Consider the following 17,605-nt stretch of genomic DNA (forward strand, 5'->3'; position numbering starts at 1 on the left):
GATATAAGAAACCTGTAAGCATTCCAACCTACCGCTGGCCATCCCAAACTATGATCTTCCAGTGAGTAGGCCTTTAAAACAAAATTGCCTCACCCGCCAAGCCAAATTTCTGCCATTGGTTGCTGGTGACACGATGGGGGAATTTGAGATTCGGGGGGATGGGGGCTCAATAAAACACAACATCAGCCAGAATGTGCGATGTGAACCACAAGGAGATATTGCACTGACTCCCGCAACCTCCGTCCAATCACTATTTACACAGCAGCCCTGACGTACGCGATGGGCGAGGAAAGGGGGGGGGGGCCGCCTCGGCGCTCTCCTCCACAACCAGTTTATCAGAGCCATTTTCTTTTCTCTCCTCTTCTCTTAAAATAATCGCTTTACCTGCATAAACGCATTCTTAAAAATCTGCGGATGTCCGTGAAGTTGGGAGCGGAATTTTTCTTTTTTTTTTTTACAAGAATTGCCGAGGAAAAGAAATAAAGAAAAAAAAAAAGGAACCTTATTACAAAAAATGGATCCTGTGCCGTTCAACTACTTCATCTTCTCAGTCCACAGCAGAGACCTTTCGCTGCTGTTTTTGTTTATTTTCAACGCGGTACTTTTTTTCCCAGTTTTTTTTTCTTTTTTCACTCAACATTTAAAAAATAAATCCAGCGCCCAGCTGCGGAGGTCGGAAGCGGAAACGTACCCTGCCCGCTTCGGTAATGCGCGTGTGTGTGTGCAGATCCAGGAATGTTCCAGTTTCGCCGCCTCTCCGGGTGGGGGAAGAACGGTTGGGTTTGAGTCCAGAGGTCCTTGCTGGTTAAAGCTTGGGCGATCTGACTGGATTTAACAGTTCCGAGATTTTTTTTCCCCCCTGAAAAATGTCCGTCTTGGTCCAGCAGCAGTAAAAGGAATTTTTGGAGTCCTTCGCGAGGTGCGGAAAGAAAAATGGGGGGGAGGAAGGGGCTGGACCCGATATCCCCTCAGGACCCCCAGATCAGGTACACCTGATGAGAGAGCACAAAAGACAAAATTATTTTGGGGAAATAAGACATGGTTGTACGTTCACGGGCACAAAGCGCGACTTGGACATGCCTTCTACCATCTCCTCGTTCTGGGTTTGAATCCTGTGGAGATTCCGGCTTATCACCACCTCTCCACCCAAAAATTTAGTTCATCGATCGAGTGTTCTATTTAATGCCTTAGGTCCACCTGAGGTCAACCAAATCATGTGTTGTCAGCTGCCTGTAGACCTTCGGAGAGGAGGTCTAAAGGCAGCTGACAACACATGATTTTTTGAGGACCAAATTTTCCTGGCAAGCAATCCCAAAAAATTCAGCAATAACTATTAAAATTTGCAAAAACATTTTTGGACCCTTCAAAATTAGGGTTTGGAAGGAAAATCATTCCCCACGTAGAAATCCTTCATGGATTAGGGGCTATCCTTCAAAATTGCCTTCTCTGTCAAACAATGAACAACAATAGGCCTCAAATGAAACCAAAAAGTTGAGTACCGTAGGGTTCAGCAATAGGTTACGAATGGCTTACCCTCTTCTTTAGGATGAGAGTATCTCTTGAAAGTTAAAAATTCCAAAAAGTATCACTGGAAGCTATGATACTCAATTTTTGGCTTTAGCTTGGGGTCAAATTGTGGTCATTGGAGTGCAATTGTGGTCATTTGAGTCCAATTGTGGTCATTGGAGTTATTGGTCATTGGAGTCGAATTGTGGTCATTGGAGTCGAATTGTGGTCATTGGAGTCCAATTGTGGTCATTGGAGTCCAATTGTGGTCATTGGCATCATTGGAGTCCAATTGTGGTCATTGGAGTCCAATTGTGGTCATTGGAATCATTGGTCATTGGAGTCCAATTGTGGTCATTGGAGTCCAATTGTGGTCGTCATTGAAGTCATTGGAGTCCAATTGTGGTCATTGGAGTCCAATTGTGGTCATTGAAGTCCAATTGTGGTCATTGGAGTCCAATTGTGGTCATTGGAGACATTGGTCATTGGAGTCCAATTATGGTCATTGGAGTCATCGGTCATTTGAGTCCAATTGTGGTCATTGGAGTCCAATTGTGGCCCATGTTATAAAAACTATATCTCCAAGCCATTAAAAAAAAGATTAGATCCGTGGTCTGGGCCATCACAGTTGGCCATCACCATGGATGGTCTTGAGTGGCACTGTTCTTTCGCTTTGTTGGGCTATCAAGACTTTAATACCCTACCCTAACAAATTTTTGGTGTGCCCTTCCACAGCTAATTTCTCAGACAAAATTAGGTAAGATACGTTGATGAAACTTGAGCACTGACATGGGTGTCCCATGGTCATCTCGCCCAGGATTCAAACAAAACAGATGGATGAGGAGATAAAGTCACAGAACAGACACACATCCATTCACAGAAGATACTCCTGGAGCGGCCACGCTGGACAGAGGGGGCTGGACGGCCATCCTCATGCCTAGAAGTAGCATCCTGGTGGTCCGAAAGGCCGAACAGATCCTGTAATAACCAAGAACCTCCATCCAAGACACAACTTCTCATAGACATCCCCCTCCCCCTCAGCCCTCGAACCCATCCCTGGGATTCAATAAAATTTCAAAACTCTTAGATGAAACTTGAGAAATTTGCACCTCGGTCTCTTAACTGCTTACAGGATAACTGAATTTGGAAACAATGACGGTAAAAGCTGACTGCGCCAAGGTGGCATCTTTAATGGATGTCAATCAACATGGTTGGTCTGGCATAAATATTTAGCAAGTTTCACTAAGGCCTAGTTAAATTTGGTCACCGTAGGTTAGGACAATGCGACAAACCATCTACCGCTGAGTTGCTGTTGTTCTCAAGGTGCCCTGGCAAGTCATAAATGTTCTCTGTAAGGTTCTTTTTTATTGAATCCAAGGGTTTCAAGGTTTTTTGCTTAACTTCAGTTACTAAGCAGACCAGCCCCAATTCCCATATCACCACGTGAAAGACACAGAGCAGCAAATGTACGAATGGGCCAAGCCAATCACCAAGACAGTCTTTTGGTTGCATCCAATTCCCAGACCACAGCCACACATTTCAGGCACTCTAGTAGGGGAGCAGATAGACCGAGAGGGGAGCAGGAGGGTCGAATCAAAGAGGGACAACAGAAAATTGACTTCTCAATGGCACATGCAAAGGAACATTGGATGGGGACGGTGAACGAGACACAAAAATGAAGACTATACATAGACAGAAGGTAATTATGGGTCCATACCAAAGGTCTTTATCCTAGAGAATCTAGATTTCCAAATTCCATTGTATATATTATGTTCAACTAAGATCTAAGTTCTTTATTTTTTATTAAGGACTGGTAAACCTACAACACATTCATTACTAAACCCAATGGGCATTACCCAAAAACAGCATCTGTATCATCTATTCCCTTAAAACCATTCTAAACTAATACATTGAAACTGATCTAATGATATCGTGGTGGGCCCCTTAGACCCAATGTTCTTCTGGGAAAGTATTAGATTATAGACCAGGACAAGACATAAATTAAGGCACATGCAAAAGAGTATAGCCCTCTGCCGAAATTGTGGTCATTGGAGTCCAATTGTGGTCATTGGAGTCCAATTGTGGTCATTGGCATCATTGGAGTCCAATTGTGGTCATTGGAGTCCAATTGTGGTCATTGGAATCATTGGTCATTGGAGTCCAATTGTGGTCATTGGAGTCCAATTGTGGTCGTCATTGAAGTCATTGGAGTCCAATTGTGGTCATTGGAGTCCAATTGTGGTCATTGAAGTCCAATTGTGGTCATTGGAGTCCAATTGTGGTCATTGGAGACATTGGTCATTGGAGTCCAATTATGGTCATTGGAGTCATCGGTCATTTGAGTCCAATTGTGGTCATTGGAGTCCAATTGTGGCCCATGTTATAAAAACTATATCTCCAAGCCATTAAAAAAAAGATTAGATCCGTGGTCTGGGCCATCACAGTTGGCCATCACCATGGATGGTCTTGAGTGGCACTGTTCTTTCGCTTTGTTGGGCTATCAAGACTTTAATACCCTACCCTAACAAATTTTTGGTGTGCCCTTCCACAGCTAATTTCTCAGACAAAATTAGGTAAGATACGTTGATGAAACTTGAGCACTGACATGGGTGTCCCATGGTCATCTCGCCCAGGATTCAAACAAAACAGATGGATGAGGAGATAAAGTCACAGAACAGACACACATCCATTCACAGAAGATACTCCTGGAGCGGCCACGCTGGACAGAGGGGGCTGGACGGCCATCCTCATGCCTAGAAGTAGCATCCTGGTGGTCCGAAAGGCCGAACAGATCCTGTAATAACCAAGAACCTCCATCCAAGACACAACTTCTCATAGACATCCCCCTCCCCCTCAGCCCTCGAACCCATCCCTGGGATTCAATAAAATTTCAAAACTCTTAGATGAAACTTGAGAAATTTGCACCTCGGTCTCTTAACTGCTTACAGGATAACTGAATTTGGAAACAATGACGGTAAAAGCTGACTGCGCCAAGGTGGCATCTTTAATGGATGTCAATCAACATGGTTGGTCTGGCATAAATATTTAGCAAGTTTCACTAAGGCCTAGTTAAATTTGGTCACCGTAGGTTAGGACAATGCGACAAACCATCTACCGCTGAGTTGCTGTTGTTCTCAAGGTGCCCTGGCAAGTCATAAATGTTCTCTGTAAGGTTCTTTTTTATTGAATCCAAGGGTTTCAAGGTTTTTTGCTTAACTTCAGTTACTAAGCAGACCAGCCCCAATTCCCATATCACCACGTGAAAGACACAGAGCAGCAAATGTACGAATGGGCCAAGCCAATCACCAAGACAGTCTTTTGGTTGCATCCAATTCCCAGACCACAGCCACACATTTCAGGCACTCTAGTAGGGGAGCAGATAGACCGAGAGGGGAGCAGGAGGGTCGAATCAAAGAGGGACAACAGAAAATTGACTTCTCAATGGCACATGCAAAGGAACATTGGATGGGGACGGTGAACGAGACACAAAAATGAAGACTATACATAGACAGAAGGTAATTATGGGTCCATACCAAAGGTCTTTATCCTAGAGAATCTAGATTTCCAAATTCCATTGTATATATTATGTTCAACTAAGATCTAAGTTCTTTATTTTTTATTAAGGACTGGTAAACCTACAACACATTCATTACTAAACCCAATGGGCATTACCCAAAAACAGCATCTGTATCATCTATTCCCTTAAAACCATTCTAAACTAATACATTGAAACTGATCTAATGATATCGTGGTGGGCCCCTTAGACCCAATGTTCTTCTGGGAAAGTATTAGATTATAGACCAGGACAAGACATAAATTAAGGCACATGCAAAAGAGTATAGCCCTCTGCCGCCCCCCTACTGTGAGGGTGAGAAAAGACAGAATACACACAATAGAGAATTCTGGGGAACAGCAAAAGCACAGTCCACAGCTAGCATTGCCAGTTGCATCAGCACAGCGAGGGTCCAAAAGGGGGGGCACCACATACAGTTACAGATCATAAGGAAAGGGTTGGGGGGGGGCTCAGTAGTTTGATTATTATGAGACAAGTTGTAACAATTTTCAAAAATATTTGTCAAAAATCAGGCGCCTCTTTTTAGCAAATGCATCCACAGAAAATGGCGGCAGATGATGGTTAGCGTCCAAATTCTTCACATTTCCTAAAATTTTGCGTCCTTGGGTATGCAAAGTCAAGGTGTAGCTTACCCTTTAAGTAAAAAGAGTCTGAGGTTCAGTTTGTTTCGACTGGATCGAATTGTGCTATTTGGTTGGAATACTTTGCCATTCACTGTTAGTTTTTTGGGTTGGGTGGTTGGACCACGGTTGGTGGCGTATTGGCCAACGATACCAAAGGCAAGGTTTGAGGAGGGGCCAAGATCTCTCCAAAAATGGAAACAGGATAACACAGAGTTTTTCTAATGGAAATCCTTCAAGAAATTGTTCAATTATGGGCCCCATAGAGGAACCGGGCCCAAATGATGACATTTTAGATTTGAATTGGTGAATGGCCACAAAGAAACCTACTGAGGATGCATTTGTAAAAGGAAGTCACCGCTGGGTTTTATGGTGCCCTGTACAGCCTAGTTAAACAGTCAGTCTCGCACGGCACATAAACTCCAAAACTTCACAGCACTACATGCATCCTAAACACCACCGAGACCTCCCTTGGAGCCACTCCTCGTGGGCGGGGCTTGGAGGAGGAAGAGTAGGGAGGAGGGTGAGGTAGTTAGGGTCTGAAATACAACACGGTCATTCCAGTGGATGCAACTTACAAGGGGCGGTGCTACGAGTCCCAGGGCAGCCAATGGACGCTAGGTATACGTCAGAGCGACAGAGTCATCTCATGATTTTGATTGGACCCTGGCACAAGGTGGGCGGGTTTCAAGCGGCAGAAAAAGAGAAGCTGTTTTGTTTTGGTCATGTGGTTAATAGAAATATTATTTTCGTTTTATTTCCTGCTGATTTATGTAGGTAAGCAGTTGATTTTCATTATTTTTTTTTTTACATAAAACTATTAAATGATTATATGGAAACACATCAATTTAACTTTATTAACCACCCGCAAAAAAATTTAGGAAAAAAAAAAAATCTGGCCTAGGGTTCAAAATAACGAAAAATTAAGCATATTACATTTTTATTTTGGTGATTGTATTGTAATAAATCAAAACATTTTACCAGGACAAGGAAAGGAAAATTGCATAAGGCCGGAGCACCCCAAAAAAAAAATGGTGGGAGCTTCATTTTGTGGTCAGAGTAGCCTATAGTTTTTGAAACTTTTTTAAATGTATTTTTTTAATAAAGTCCCTGCAGAAAAACTCAAAACTTTATTGACATTGCTAGATCGCATGCTCTAGGATCCCAAATCCCATTTTCCAATCAATGCACTGCCTATTTCGGGGAAATGTTCAAAACCCCGATGAGATCATTCGATCGCGTCAAGATTTCCGAACCACGCCCCTCTGAGACCTCCCACTTCTTGAGCTTTAGGAAGTTGACTATTAATGTCGTTGGGTTAAAAAAAAAAAAATTCTGTTGGGATCGGTGGATTATACGGGAAGCCTCCTCGCCCAGTGATGACCTCATTCGATCACCATGTCAAAGGTCCACTGGGATCAGATCTTCCGCTTTCTCTCTGGGCTGTGCTCGTGTACAACTGGAAACAGCAATTAAAAAAAAAACGATAATGAACGGAAAATAAACCATGGAAAGACAAACTGTTCCAAACAGGAAAGGAGACAGAAGTAGGCACGAGGACCAGACTCACAATACGGCACCAGATAACACTCAACGGGCCCTTACCACAAGCCTACGACCGGCCGCGTTATGGTGGCGCTACGTACAAGGCCCCAAACTATTTATTTTTCCTCCCAGTTTTCTCCTGATCAGCGTGATGTTGACCCAGACAAACTGGCCTTTGAGTTTCATAAAGTTTTAACGTTAACATTAACCTAAAGCTCCTTCTGGCTTTGGCCTACAGTCTTTGGGAGCTCAAGAGCTTTGTTGGCTTTTTCCCATTGGTACCCACCTGAACTCCTCAATAGGGCCGGTTGGCATCTTTTGGTCTCTTTAGTTGTACTTTGAGTCTCTTCATACCAATCTGGAAACCGTTCATGGCCTGAATGGCAGCTTGGGCACTGCCGGGATTGTCAAAACTTACAAAGCCTGTGGGAGGACATGGAGACAAGAGAAGGACATCAATGGAGGCTTCAACGGACTTGGCAACAAGGTATTGTTATTCGCCATATAAGCCAGCCCGGGTTTGCCAACATAGAGTTGAAGGCTTACTCACCGAAGCACTTGCTCTGATTGGTGGCTCTGTCTACAAACACTTTGGCGGAGATGACGTTACCGAATGGTAGGAACATCTGAAGGATCTCCGAATCCGTGAACTCTTGGGGCAGGTGGTAGATAAAAATGTTGCAGCCCTCCGGACCTAATGTAAAATAAGACAGAAGGGCATCAAGATATTGGATCTCACGTCTTTAGATGGTCTTAGGGGGCAGTTGACAGAAGGTAGATGGCATACTCACCCTCTCTTTGTTGTTGCTGTTGTGGGGGCTGCTGGGTTAATAATGGTGGAGGCTGCGTAAAAGCTGGGCTCACCAGGCCGTAGGCTGCAGGATAGGCAGCTGCAAAAGGAAAACGTAAATGAGATGGGGTACCAGACATAAAAGGGGCAACTGTTACAGTTAGGGCAGAAGGTTAGGGTTAGGCACAGGGCTAGACAGATATGGTTAGGGGCATTGCCAATGGCTTAATGGTTTCAACCCTCTGCTCTTCCAGTACCACAAGCCACCCAAAGATATGGCCCGGCTCCTGCAATATTCTTATTCCTGTTTACCTGTGTAGTGCTGCATGCCAGCATAGGCTTGCTGAAGAGGGTCCAATTGGGTCACCGGACTTTGGGCTATAGGAGAAAGATATAGAGCGTTCCATGAGGAGCCTCTACCAAACAGGTAGACTAACCAACACGAAAATACCTTACATAACAGTATTACCTGGATATGGGTGAAGGCCATTGGTATAGATAGCCTCCGAGCTATTCTGCGAGAGAACGCTGCTCTGCGTGGGCACTGCGCTGTAGCCGTTAACTCCCAATGTTGCAGAAATGGCTGATACTGGTGTGGCTGCAAGATTGGGTGGTGTACTGGTACCTGTGCAGACATAACAATGATACGATGAGCTGCCGTTATGTCACAAGGAGTCCATTTATGCTCTTGTGGTAGGGCAGGGTAATGTCCACGATCGCAAATATTGTCTATGACTCCCCAAATGCTGAATATAAAAAGTAAGTCATAGTCAATTGGATTTCTTCTGCAATGTAGAAGATGGTTTACCATCATCCGAGTAACTTTTTCAGTCTGAGTGAGCATGAGGAACTGCTTGGATGTGTGGTGAAACGTCCTCAACGTTACAAAACAGGTCCAACTGGATGTGACTAGCTACTACCAGCTATACCATGACCTTGATAAATGAGAACCTTCACAAACACGTATGTGAAGGAACTTCCTACGATCTGAACCCCCAAATTCTTTACTTTCGTAAGAGAAACTTTCTACTTTATAGGACCAGAAGCTTGTGGACACCCGACCATCATACCTCATGAGCTTGATGCACATCCGTTTCCAAAAACCATGGGCATTATCATGGAGTTGACCCCCCTATGTGACTACAACTGCCTCCACTCTTCTATGAAGGCTTTCCACACGATTTTGTAATGCCTGTAAGTACCCATTCAGCCAAAAGGGCATTTGCGAGGTCAGGTACTAATGTTGGTTGAGAAGATCTCGAACAGAAAAGGGCCTTCACCAGACTGTTACCACAAGGTCGGAAGCCCCCTATTGTTTAAAATGAATTTGGAATGGGGTTCCCCATACTTTTGGCCATATACTGAATGTTCCATACTTCATAAATTGCCCACACGGTGGGTAATGTGGCAAACTTTTCACTTGATGGAAATAAAGTCGGTGACATCCATATTTCTGGAATGGTCTTCTGTGGTAACAGTTTGGTGAAGGCCCTTTTCTGTTCCAGTATAAGTGTGCCTCTGTGTACAAAGCCAGATTCCAATTTGTTTTTAGGGTTTTCTACCTTTTTAAAGGGTTCTTTAGAAAACGTCCTACAGAGAAGGTTCTACTCTTCTGATGTCCAAAAGGTTCTACTTTCCCAAGAGAAGCTTTCTGTTGTCTGGACCCCCCACTGGGAATTCTGGGAGACATCTCAAAATTTGGGACTCCCTATAAATGTTTGAAACATTTGTGCTTCAAGAAATGTCTACAATCCTTTTTATGGATTTTGAAGAGAAATGTGCCATGGCCTACCTGTCAGGAAACTAGGGCTACTGACACAGCACGAGAACAGCCCGAGTAACCGCACGCGCTGTGGCACGCGGACATGCGCATTGTAACCGATTAGCATGGGCGCATTGCGGTACGTCAGGAGCGGCACGCACACTCCCGTTACACCTATTGGCACCATTCAGCCTATTTAAACACTGAGCAGCAACCTGCTAGTTGCTGGAGGATCTTCAGCTGTACCTGTATCTGTGTTCCTGCATCTGACTCCTGTATTGACCCGCTTGTTCCTGATTCCTGTTGTCTGCTGCCTGCCCTTTGACCCCGGCCTGTCTGACTACTCTCCTGCTTCCTGAATCGGCTCTGACTATCTGTTTGGCTCCGACCCGGCTTCCACTGACTATGCCCCTGCCTACGATCCTGCACCTCCTTGCCTGCCAACTACTGATCCGGTCCGCCTTACTCCGCTTCCTGCTGTTCTGCTGCCATCAGGTCTACAGCTGCTCCTCTGGAACTGGAGGGTCCTGCATCCGGTTACCAGCATCACCCCTCATCGCTACCAGCGGGTCATCAGCATCTACAGGCACTGGTGTCTCTCTCTGTCCGTGCGCTACCTGTGCCATCCTCAGGGGTGCTCTGAGTTACAAAAGGAGCCTCCCTCATCGCTCAGGCCATACCAGGTACGTGGCGCTACCCTTCCAAAATCCCCAACTGAGAAGGATCTCCTCCGCATTACCACATTTCTAGTTTCTCAAATTTTTTACAAAATTGTTTCTTTTTCTTTTATTAAACATAAATAATTTTTTTTTCCTATCGACAGTATTGTAAATTCTGACTTACGGATGGTCTCCAACCTGAGCATCTGAAAATTCCTGCTCTATAGGGGAGACCTGTGTCATCATCACTCCCGGAATCCTTTAGTCCTCTAGTCCCCCAAGCAGTTGGAGCCTTGGTCTTACCTGAAGAGGATGTGATTGGGGTGATGGGAGTGGCTATGATCCCGTTGGGGTTGATTGTCGCCATTTGCTGCATCTGGACGGCGGCCATGGTGGCCATGGGGTTGAGGTAAGCACTGTGCGCGGCCACCAGGGCGGCCTGCTGCTGCATTAGCTGCGGGGGGATGAAAAGACACAAACGGTGTAAGACAAGAGCAGGGAGGCCGACAAGGAGCCACAACACAAGACAAAGAAGGGAAAGAGGCGTCACCTGAGACTATGGGAACGTGGGGTGGTAATACCAATGTCAGCTGGAAGTGATGTCACTGGGGTGGTAAGGGGAAGCAGTCAATGATGTCACACAGAACAGGTGACATCACACGTGAAAAACACCAATGATGTCATAATGGATAATATCAACAGAGTTGGGTTGTCCCAATACTCATCGGGTCACAGAGTCCAAAAAAGAGGCCAGGAGCGATCTGAGGTCCACCTTGGTGGGACAAACCTCCAAATGCTGGATGGCAATGTCCTATGTGCATTGGTATGGGGAGGTCACATGGTTAACTCCAAAAAGGAGGGGTGACAGTGATGTCACAGCGACACGGTGAGGTCATGCGTCACACACACAGATAAACATCAAATAAGGAAGAGGGCTTGAATATACCTGGTCACTTACTGCCTGGGTGTACGCGCTGTACGCCCCGAACTGGAGGGCGATGGGGCTGAACATGCCGAGCTGATTGGCCACTTGCTGCATCCGGCGCAGCCCCCGCTCCTTCTCCGTGTCGGCAAATTTCACCACCAGGCTGGAGGAGGCTCCCTGCAAAAATGAGAGCCCAGGATGAGGTTAGCGCGGGCTAATAACACGAACCGCGCACGACTGGCACCACGGGGTACACGACTGGCGCCACGGGGTACAGGGCGGCAACATGGCCGACTCGCAGGTGGCACCGGCCCGTACTGAACACATTTTCGAACAGCCACCACCGTTGTTGCTGGAAATAAGTCACATGACTACCCTACAGGAGGATAAAGTGGCTGAGCCGTCATGGCCGCCATTATACAAGACACACATGACTTCCACAGAGTAAGCACACATCTACACACAGGGGTCGCTCCTCGTCTTACCGGCAGTGTCCGACTCCCGTGAAGTGCGTTGATGGCCGCCTGCGCCTCTGAATGTGTCTGAAACTTCACAAATGCACAACCTAAGCGCGGGAGATACCACATTACTACACGACACACGGGGCAGCACCGCAACACAATGATCACACAACTGTCACAGAATGGCCGCGCCGCGTCACCTGTGGTCGACCTCCTTTGGGGGGGAGTGAGGCCATATGGTATCACAGCGCCGCTCCACCCCAAAGCTGCTGAAAACGCAATACGGGCCAAAAAAGCCCAATATGGCCGTTCCACTTTAAGTGACCGGCACACTTTAAGGAAGAACTTCAGGCAAATACAGGATAAAAAAACACAGCCATTGTTCAGTTCATCCTGCAGGACATGAAATCCGCTTTGAAATCGAGTTGCCGCACACAAGCTGACCACTAAAATCAGGCTTGCCCCCGGCAACGGCTGCTCCGTGAGGGGGGTGGGGTTTAAGATTTGCCTGGAGTTGCCCTTTAAATGTCCATTAAGACCCCATCGCAGGGCTTATATGTACCTTTGCTGGTCCCGTCTGGTCCCCGGAGGACCGTACACTCGTCTATGTTCCCGAAGGGCTCAAACATCCTGCGGACGTCCTCGTCTGTTTGCTGCTTTCCCAGCATGCCGACGAACAGCTTGCGGTCCTCTAGGAAACGGAGAGAAGGTGAGACTCAAGGAGGGAACTTACTCCATAATGTACAGATGGTGAATGAATCCCAGTCCAATTACATTTTATTTGATGAGTCACATGACCCCCCCCTCCACTTTTTTCCCCTGTACATCTTCCAGCTGCTGCAAAGCGACAGTTTATAACAACTCTGTCAAGCTGGCCATAGACCAATAGTGTTTTATTCTAATACATTTGTATTTGCAACATTCAGGGGCCCCATGCCCAAATGGGCACCGCGAGGCCATTACCGTGCTGGGACGGAGTTCAGGCCTTTCAATCAGGGAGGTGAAGCATGACATGTGGGCGTTACCTAAAGAAGTCTGTATGCAAATTAAGCCTGGCTAGGAACGCCCACTCCTCCAGACTGATAATTCAATAGCTCCTGCCACCAACCAGCCCACTGATTGCAACAGGGCTGAGGCCTCTTGAGAGGATATTTGCATAACTCCTCCCAATAGCCCTCCCACTGCTTTCATCAGGGCTGAGGCCTCCTGATGGGGATATTTGCATAACTCCTCCCAAGAGCCTGTCCACTGCTTAAGACTCGAGATAATATTTGCCTAACCCCTCCCAAGAGTCCACCCACTGCTTAAGACTCGAGATAATATTTGCATAACTCCTCCCAAGAGCCCGCCCACTGCTTGCATCCAGCCTGAGAGCTCTTGAGAGGATATTTCCATAACTCCTCCCATGAGCCAGCCCACTGCTTGCATCAGGGCTGAGGGCTCTTGAGAGGATATTTGCATAACTTCTACCAAGAGCCCACCCACTGCTTTCATCAGGGCTGAGGCCTCTTAAAAGGATATTTGCATAACTCCTCCCAAGAGCCCACCCACTGCTTGCACCAGGGCTGTGTACTTAGGCAGGGTGCTGTGATGTGTTCAGGAAGCTATGTACAGCCCCCTGCCAGCTCCTCCAACCAGCTGTAATCTGCCTGCACTGCATAGAGGAGCACAGAGAACCCAGTGATGACATAATGGCATTAAAAGGGAAATGGAATTTAGAAATGTGATGAGGGGGGAGGGGAGGAGCCAGGGAAGGTAAGGTGGCAGAAGGAGATGGGAAGGTGACGCGTACGTCGGGAAAGGGCATGGAAAGGGCGCAATGAGAGCATCGTGGGCCATGGAAGGGTCACCTACCTCCCCGGCTCTCGCTGTCCGCGGGCTTCACTTGAATCGGTCGGTTCATCTGGAAGAAAAACATAAACGTCATTATCATTCCAGATCTAGAGATATTACACATCGGCGTCCGCCGGGTCACATGACCGGGGAGTGGCATCATCTGTCAGGGTTCTGGAGACTGTTAGAGCATTGCGGCGCCATTTATCAGGCATTGTACCGCGGCGCCCATGTCACCACGCACTGCGCATGTGCACCAACGCACCGCATTGGAACGCTTATGTGCGAACGGGCCCCGTAGATGCGCAGTAACTGGAGTGCTGAGGTTGCCTATTCCCGAGATCGATGAATGGTGTCGGGGGTTGGGATGTACTACCATACCATAGAAGTCCCTGGAAACAATGAAACAACCTTTAACCATATCCTGTAACATGCCCACAGTCCCTGGCAGTCCATAGAAACATTATAGCAACCTTTAACAATATCCTGTAACATGCCCACAGTCCCTAGAAACATTATAGCAACCTTTAACAATATCCTGTAACATGCCCACAGTCCCTAGAAACATTATAGCAACCTTTAACAATATCCTGTAACATGCCCACAGTCCCTAGAAACATTATAGCAACCTTTAACAATCTCCTGTTACATGCCCACAGTCACTAGCAGTCCCTTGAAACCTTATAGCAACCCTTAACAATCTCCTGTAACATGCCCACAGTCTACACTTTCCTATAACATTGCAGGAGTCTCTCGCAGTGTCTCTGACAGTCTCCGGTAAAGTAGAAGAGGTCTTTAACATTTTCTTGCAAAAGTGAAGCACAGACGGGCGAGTCTTTGGGAGCATGGATCCATCTGTTGTAAAATGGCGGGGTCATGTGACGTGAGAATGTTCTGGTACTGTTGCAGCTGCAGCAAGTCAGACAGAGCCCGCCTCATTTGCTGGCCGGAAGATGTCCAGCATCATCTAGGCCTTTTCTTCCCCAGCCTAACTATCCCTGGCTCCGCCCCCTTTCATTCTTTGGATTTCAGTTCTTTTAATCATGGAGGCTCAGGATCGCATGTGGGCGTTACCTAGTGTGGTCTGTGTGCAAATACAGCCTGCCTAGGAACACCCACTCCCCCTGACTGACACCCACCCATCAAGGCATTTTAAGATTTGCATAACTCCTCCGAAAGGCCACCCCAATGGTGGTTCTATGGTGGAGATTATGGTGGTTCTATGGTGTAACTATGATGGAACTATAGTGGTTCTATGGTGGAGACTATGGTGGTTATATGGTGGTTTTATAGTGTAGACTATGGTGGTTCTATGGTGGAGATTATGGTGGTTATACGGTGAAGACTATGGTGGTTCTATGGTGGAGATTATGGTGGTTATACGGTGAAGACTATGGTGGTTCTATGGTGGAGATTATGGTGGTTATACGGTGAAGACTATGGTGGTTCTATGGTGGAGACTATAATGTTTCTATGGTAGTGACTATGGTGGTTCTATGGTGGAGACTATAGTGTTTCTATGGTGGAGACTCTGGTGGTTCTATGATGGAAACTATGGTGGTTCTATGATGGAAACTATGGTGGATCTATGGTGAAACTATGGTGGTACTATGGTGGAGACTATGGTGGTTCTATGGTGGAGACTATGGTGGAGACTATGGTGGAGACTATGGTGGAACTATTACATAGTTACATAGTATTTGAGGTTGAATAAAGACATAAGTCCATCAAGTCCAAACTATTGTGTGTGTGTGTGTGTGTGTATAGGTCCCTGCAACTATGGTGGTTCTATGGTGAAGACTATTGTGGAACAATGTTGGATCTATGGTGGAACTATGGTGGTTCTATGGTGGAGACTATGGTGGTTCTATGGTGGAGATTATGGTGGAACTATGGTGTAGACTATGGTGGTTCTATGGTGAAGACTATTGTGGAACAATGTTGGATCTATGGTGGAACTATGGGGGTTCTATGGTGGAGACTATGGTGGTTCTATGGTGGAACTATGGTGTAGACCGGCGGTAGGCAACCTTGGCACTCCAGCTGTTGTGGAACTACAAGTCCCATGAGGCATTGCAAGCTTCTCATAACCACAGTCATGACTCCCATAGTCAGAGGCATTATGGGATTTGTAGTTTGACCACAGCTGTAGTTCCAAGGTTGCCTACCACTAGTGTAGACTATGGTGGTTCTATGGTGAAGACTATTGTGGAACAATGCTGGATCTATGGTGGAACTATGGTGGTTCTATGGTGGAGACTATGGTGGTTCTATGATGGAGACTATGGTGGTTCTTTGGTGGAGACTATGGTGGAACTTTGGTGGTTCTCTGTAAATTTCGGTAAGGTCGTACATCTCCACACCTAGTCCCAACCTGGTGATCATTGAGTAAAACTCTCCAGCTGCCCGTGTACCCCATTATTGATCTCCGATCTGATCTTCCATGGTCAGTAGATCATCAATGGTTGCAATTGCCCATTATAAGTGACCATCAGTGCATCTGGCACCTTGAGAACTATGGTGGTTCTATGGTGGAGACTATGGTGGTTCTATGATGGAGACTATGGTGGTTCTATGGTGGAAACTATGGTGGTTCTATGATGGAAACTATGGTGGTTCTATGGTGGAGACTATGGTGGTTCTATGGTGGAACAATGGTGGTTCTATGATGTAAACTATGGTGGTTCTATGATGTAAACTATGGTGGTTCTATGATGGAAACTATGGTGGTTCTATGGTGGAAATTATGGTGGTTCTATGATGGAAACTATGGTGGTTCTATGATGGAAACTATGGTGGTTCTATGATGGAAACTATGGTGGTTCTATGGTGGAAACTATGGTGGTTCTATGATGGAAACTATGGTGGTTCTATGGTGGAGACTATGGTGGTTCTATGGTGGAACAATGGTGGTTCTATGCTGAAGACTCTGGTGGTTCTTTGGTGAAGACTCTGGTGGAACTATGGTGGTTCTATGGTGGAGATTATGTTGGTTCTATGGTGGAGACTATGGTGGTTCTATGGTGGAGACTATGGTGAAACTATGGTGGATCTATGGTGAAACTATGGTGGTACTATGGTGGAGACTATGGTGGAACTATTACATAGTTACATAGTATTTGAGGTTGAATAAAGACATAAGTCCATCAAGCCCAACCTATTGTGTGTGTGTGTGTGTGTGTATAGGTCCCTGCAACTATGGTGGTTCTATGGTGAAGACTATTGTGGAACAATGTTGGATCTATGGTGGATCTATGGTGGTTCTATGGTGGAGACTATGGTGGTTCTATGGTGGAGATTATGGTGGAACTATGGTGTAGACTATGGTGGTTCTATGGTGAAGACTATTGTGGAACAATGTTGGATCTATGGTGGAACTATGGGGGTTCTATGGTGGAGACTATGGTGGTTCTATGGTGGAACTATGGTGTAGACCGGCGGTAGGCAACCTTGGCACTCCAGCTGTTGTGGAACTACAAGTCCCATGAGGCATTGCAAGCTTCTCATAACCACAGTCATGACTCCCATAGTCAGAGGCATTATGGGATTTGTAGTTTGACCACAGCTGTAGTTCCAAGGTTGCCTACCACTAGTGTAGACTATGGTGGTTCTATGGTGAAGACTATTGTGGAACAATGCTGGATCTATGGTGGAACTATGGTGGTTCTATGGTGGAGACTATGGTGGTTCTATGATGGAGACTATGGTGGTTCTTTGGTGGAGACTATGGTGGAACTTTGGTGGTTCTCTGTAAATTTCGGTAAGGTCGTACATCTCCACACCTAGTCCCAACCTGGTGATCATTGAGTAAAACTCTCCAGCTGCCCGTGTACCCCATTATTGATCTCCGATCTGATCTTCCATGGTCAGTAGATCATCAATGGTTGCAATTGCCCATTATAAGTGACCATCAGTGCATCTGGCACCTTG

At 46.2% G+C, this 17,605-nt stretch overlaps 1 protein-coding gene across 1 annotated transcript in view; it reads right to left on the minus strand.

Annotated features, from left to right (window-relative positions):
- Positions 1-444: 444 nt before the first annotated feature.
- CELF3 (CUGBP, Elav-like family member 3) overlaps positions 445-17,605 on the minus strand; it is a 22,503-nt gene continuing 5,342 nt past the window's right edge. Inside the window, exons 2-12 of the mRNA XM_018569354.1 lie at positions 13,697-13,745; positions 12,405-12,533; positions 11,867-11,946; positions 11,415-11,558; positions 10,760-10,910; positions 8,505-8,660; positions 8,348-8,413; positions 8,037-8,135; positions 7,796-7,939; positions 7,532-7,668; positions 445-992 (exon numbers count right to left, since the gene is read on the minus strand). Of these exons, the coding sequence (XP_018424856.1) occupies positions 7,541-7,668; positions 7,796-7,939; positions 8,037-8,135; positions 8,348-8,413; positions 8,505-8,660; positions 10,760-10,910; positions 11,415-11,558; positions 11,867-11,946; positions 12,405-12,533; positions 13,697-13,745 (1,146 nt within the window). The 3' untranslated portion in view covers positions 445-992; positions 7,532-7,540. The remainder of the gene's footprint in view (positions 993-7,531; positions 7,669-7,795; positions 7,940-8,036; positions 8,136-8,347; positions 8,414-8,504; positions 8,661-10,759; positions 10,911-11,414; positions 11,559-11,866; positions 11,947-12,404; positions 12,534-13,696; positions 13,746-17,605) is intronic.

The sequence above is a fragment of the Nanorana parkeri genome, unplaced genomic scaffold (genome assembly GCF_000935625.1).
Source record: "Nanorana parkeri isolate BGI_ZX_2015 unplaced genomic scaffold, ASM93562v1 scaffold1324, whole genome shotgun sequence".
Lineage (NCBI taxonomy): Eukaryota > Metazoa > Chordata > Amphibia > Anura > Dicroglossidae > Nanorana > Nanorana parkeri.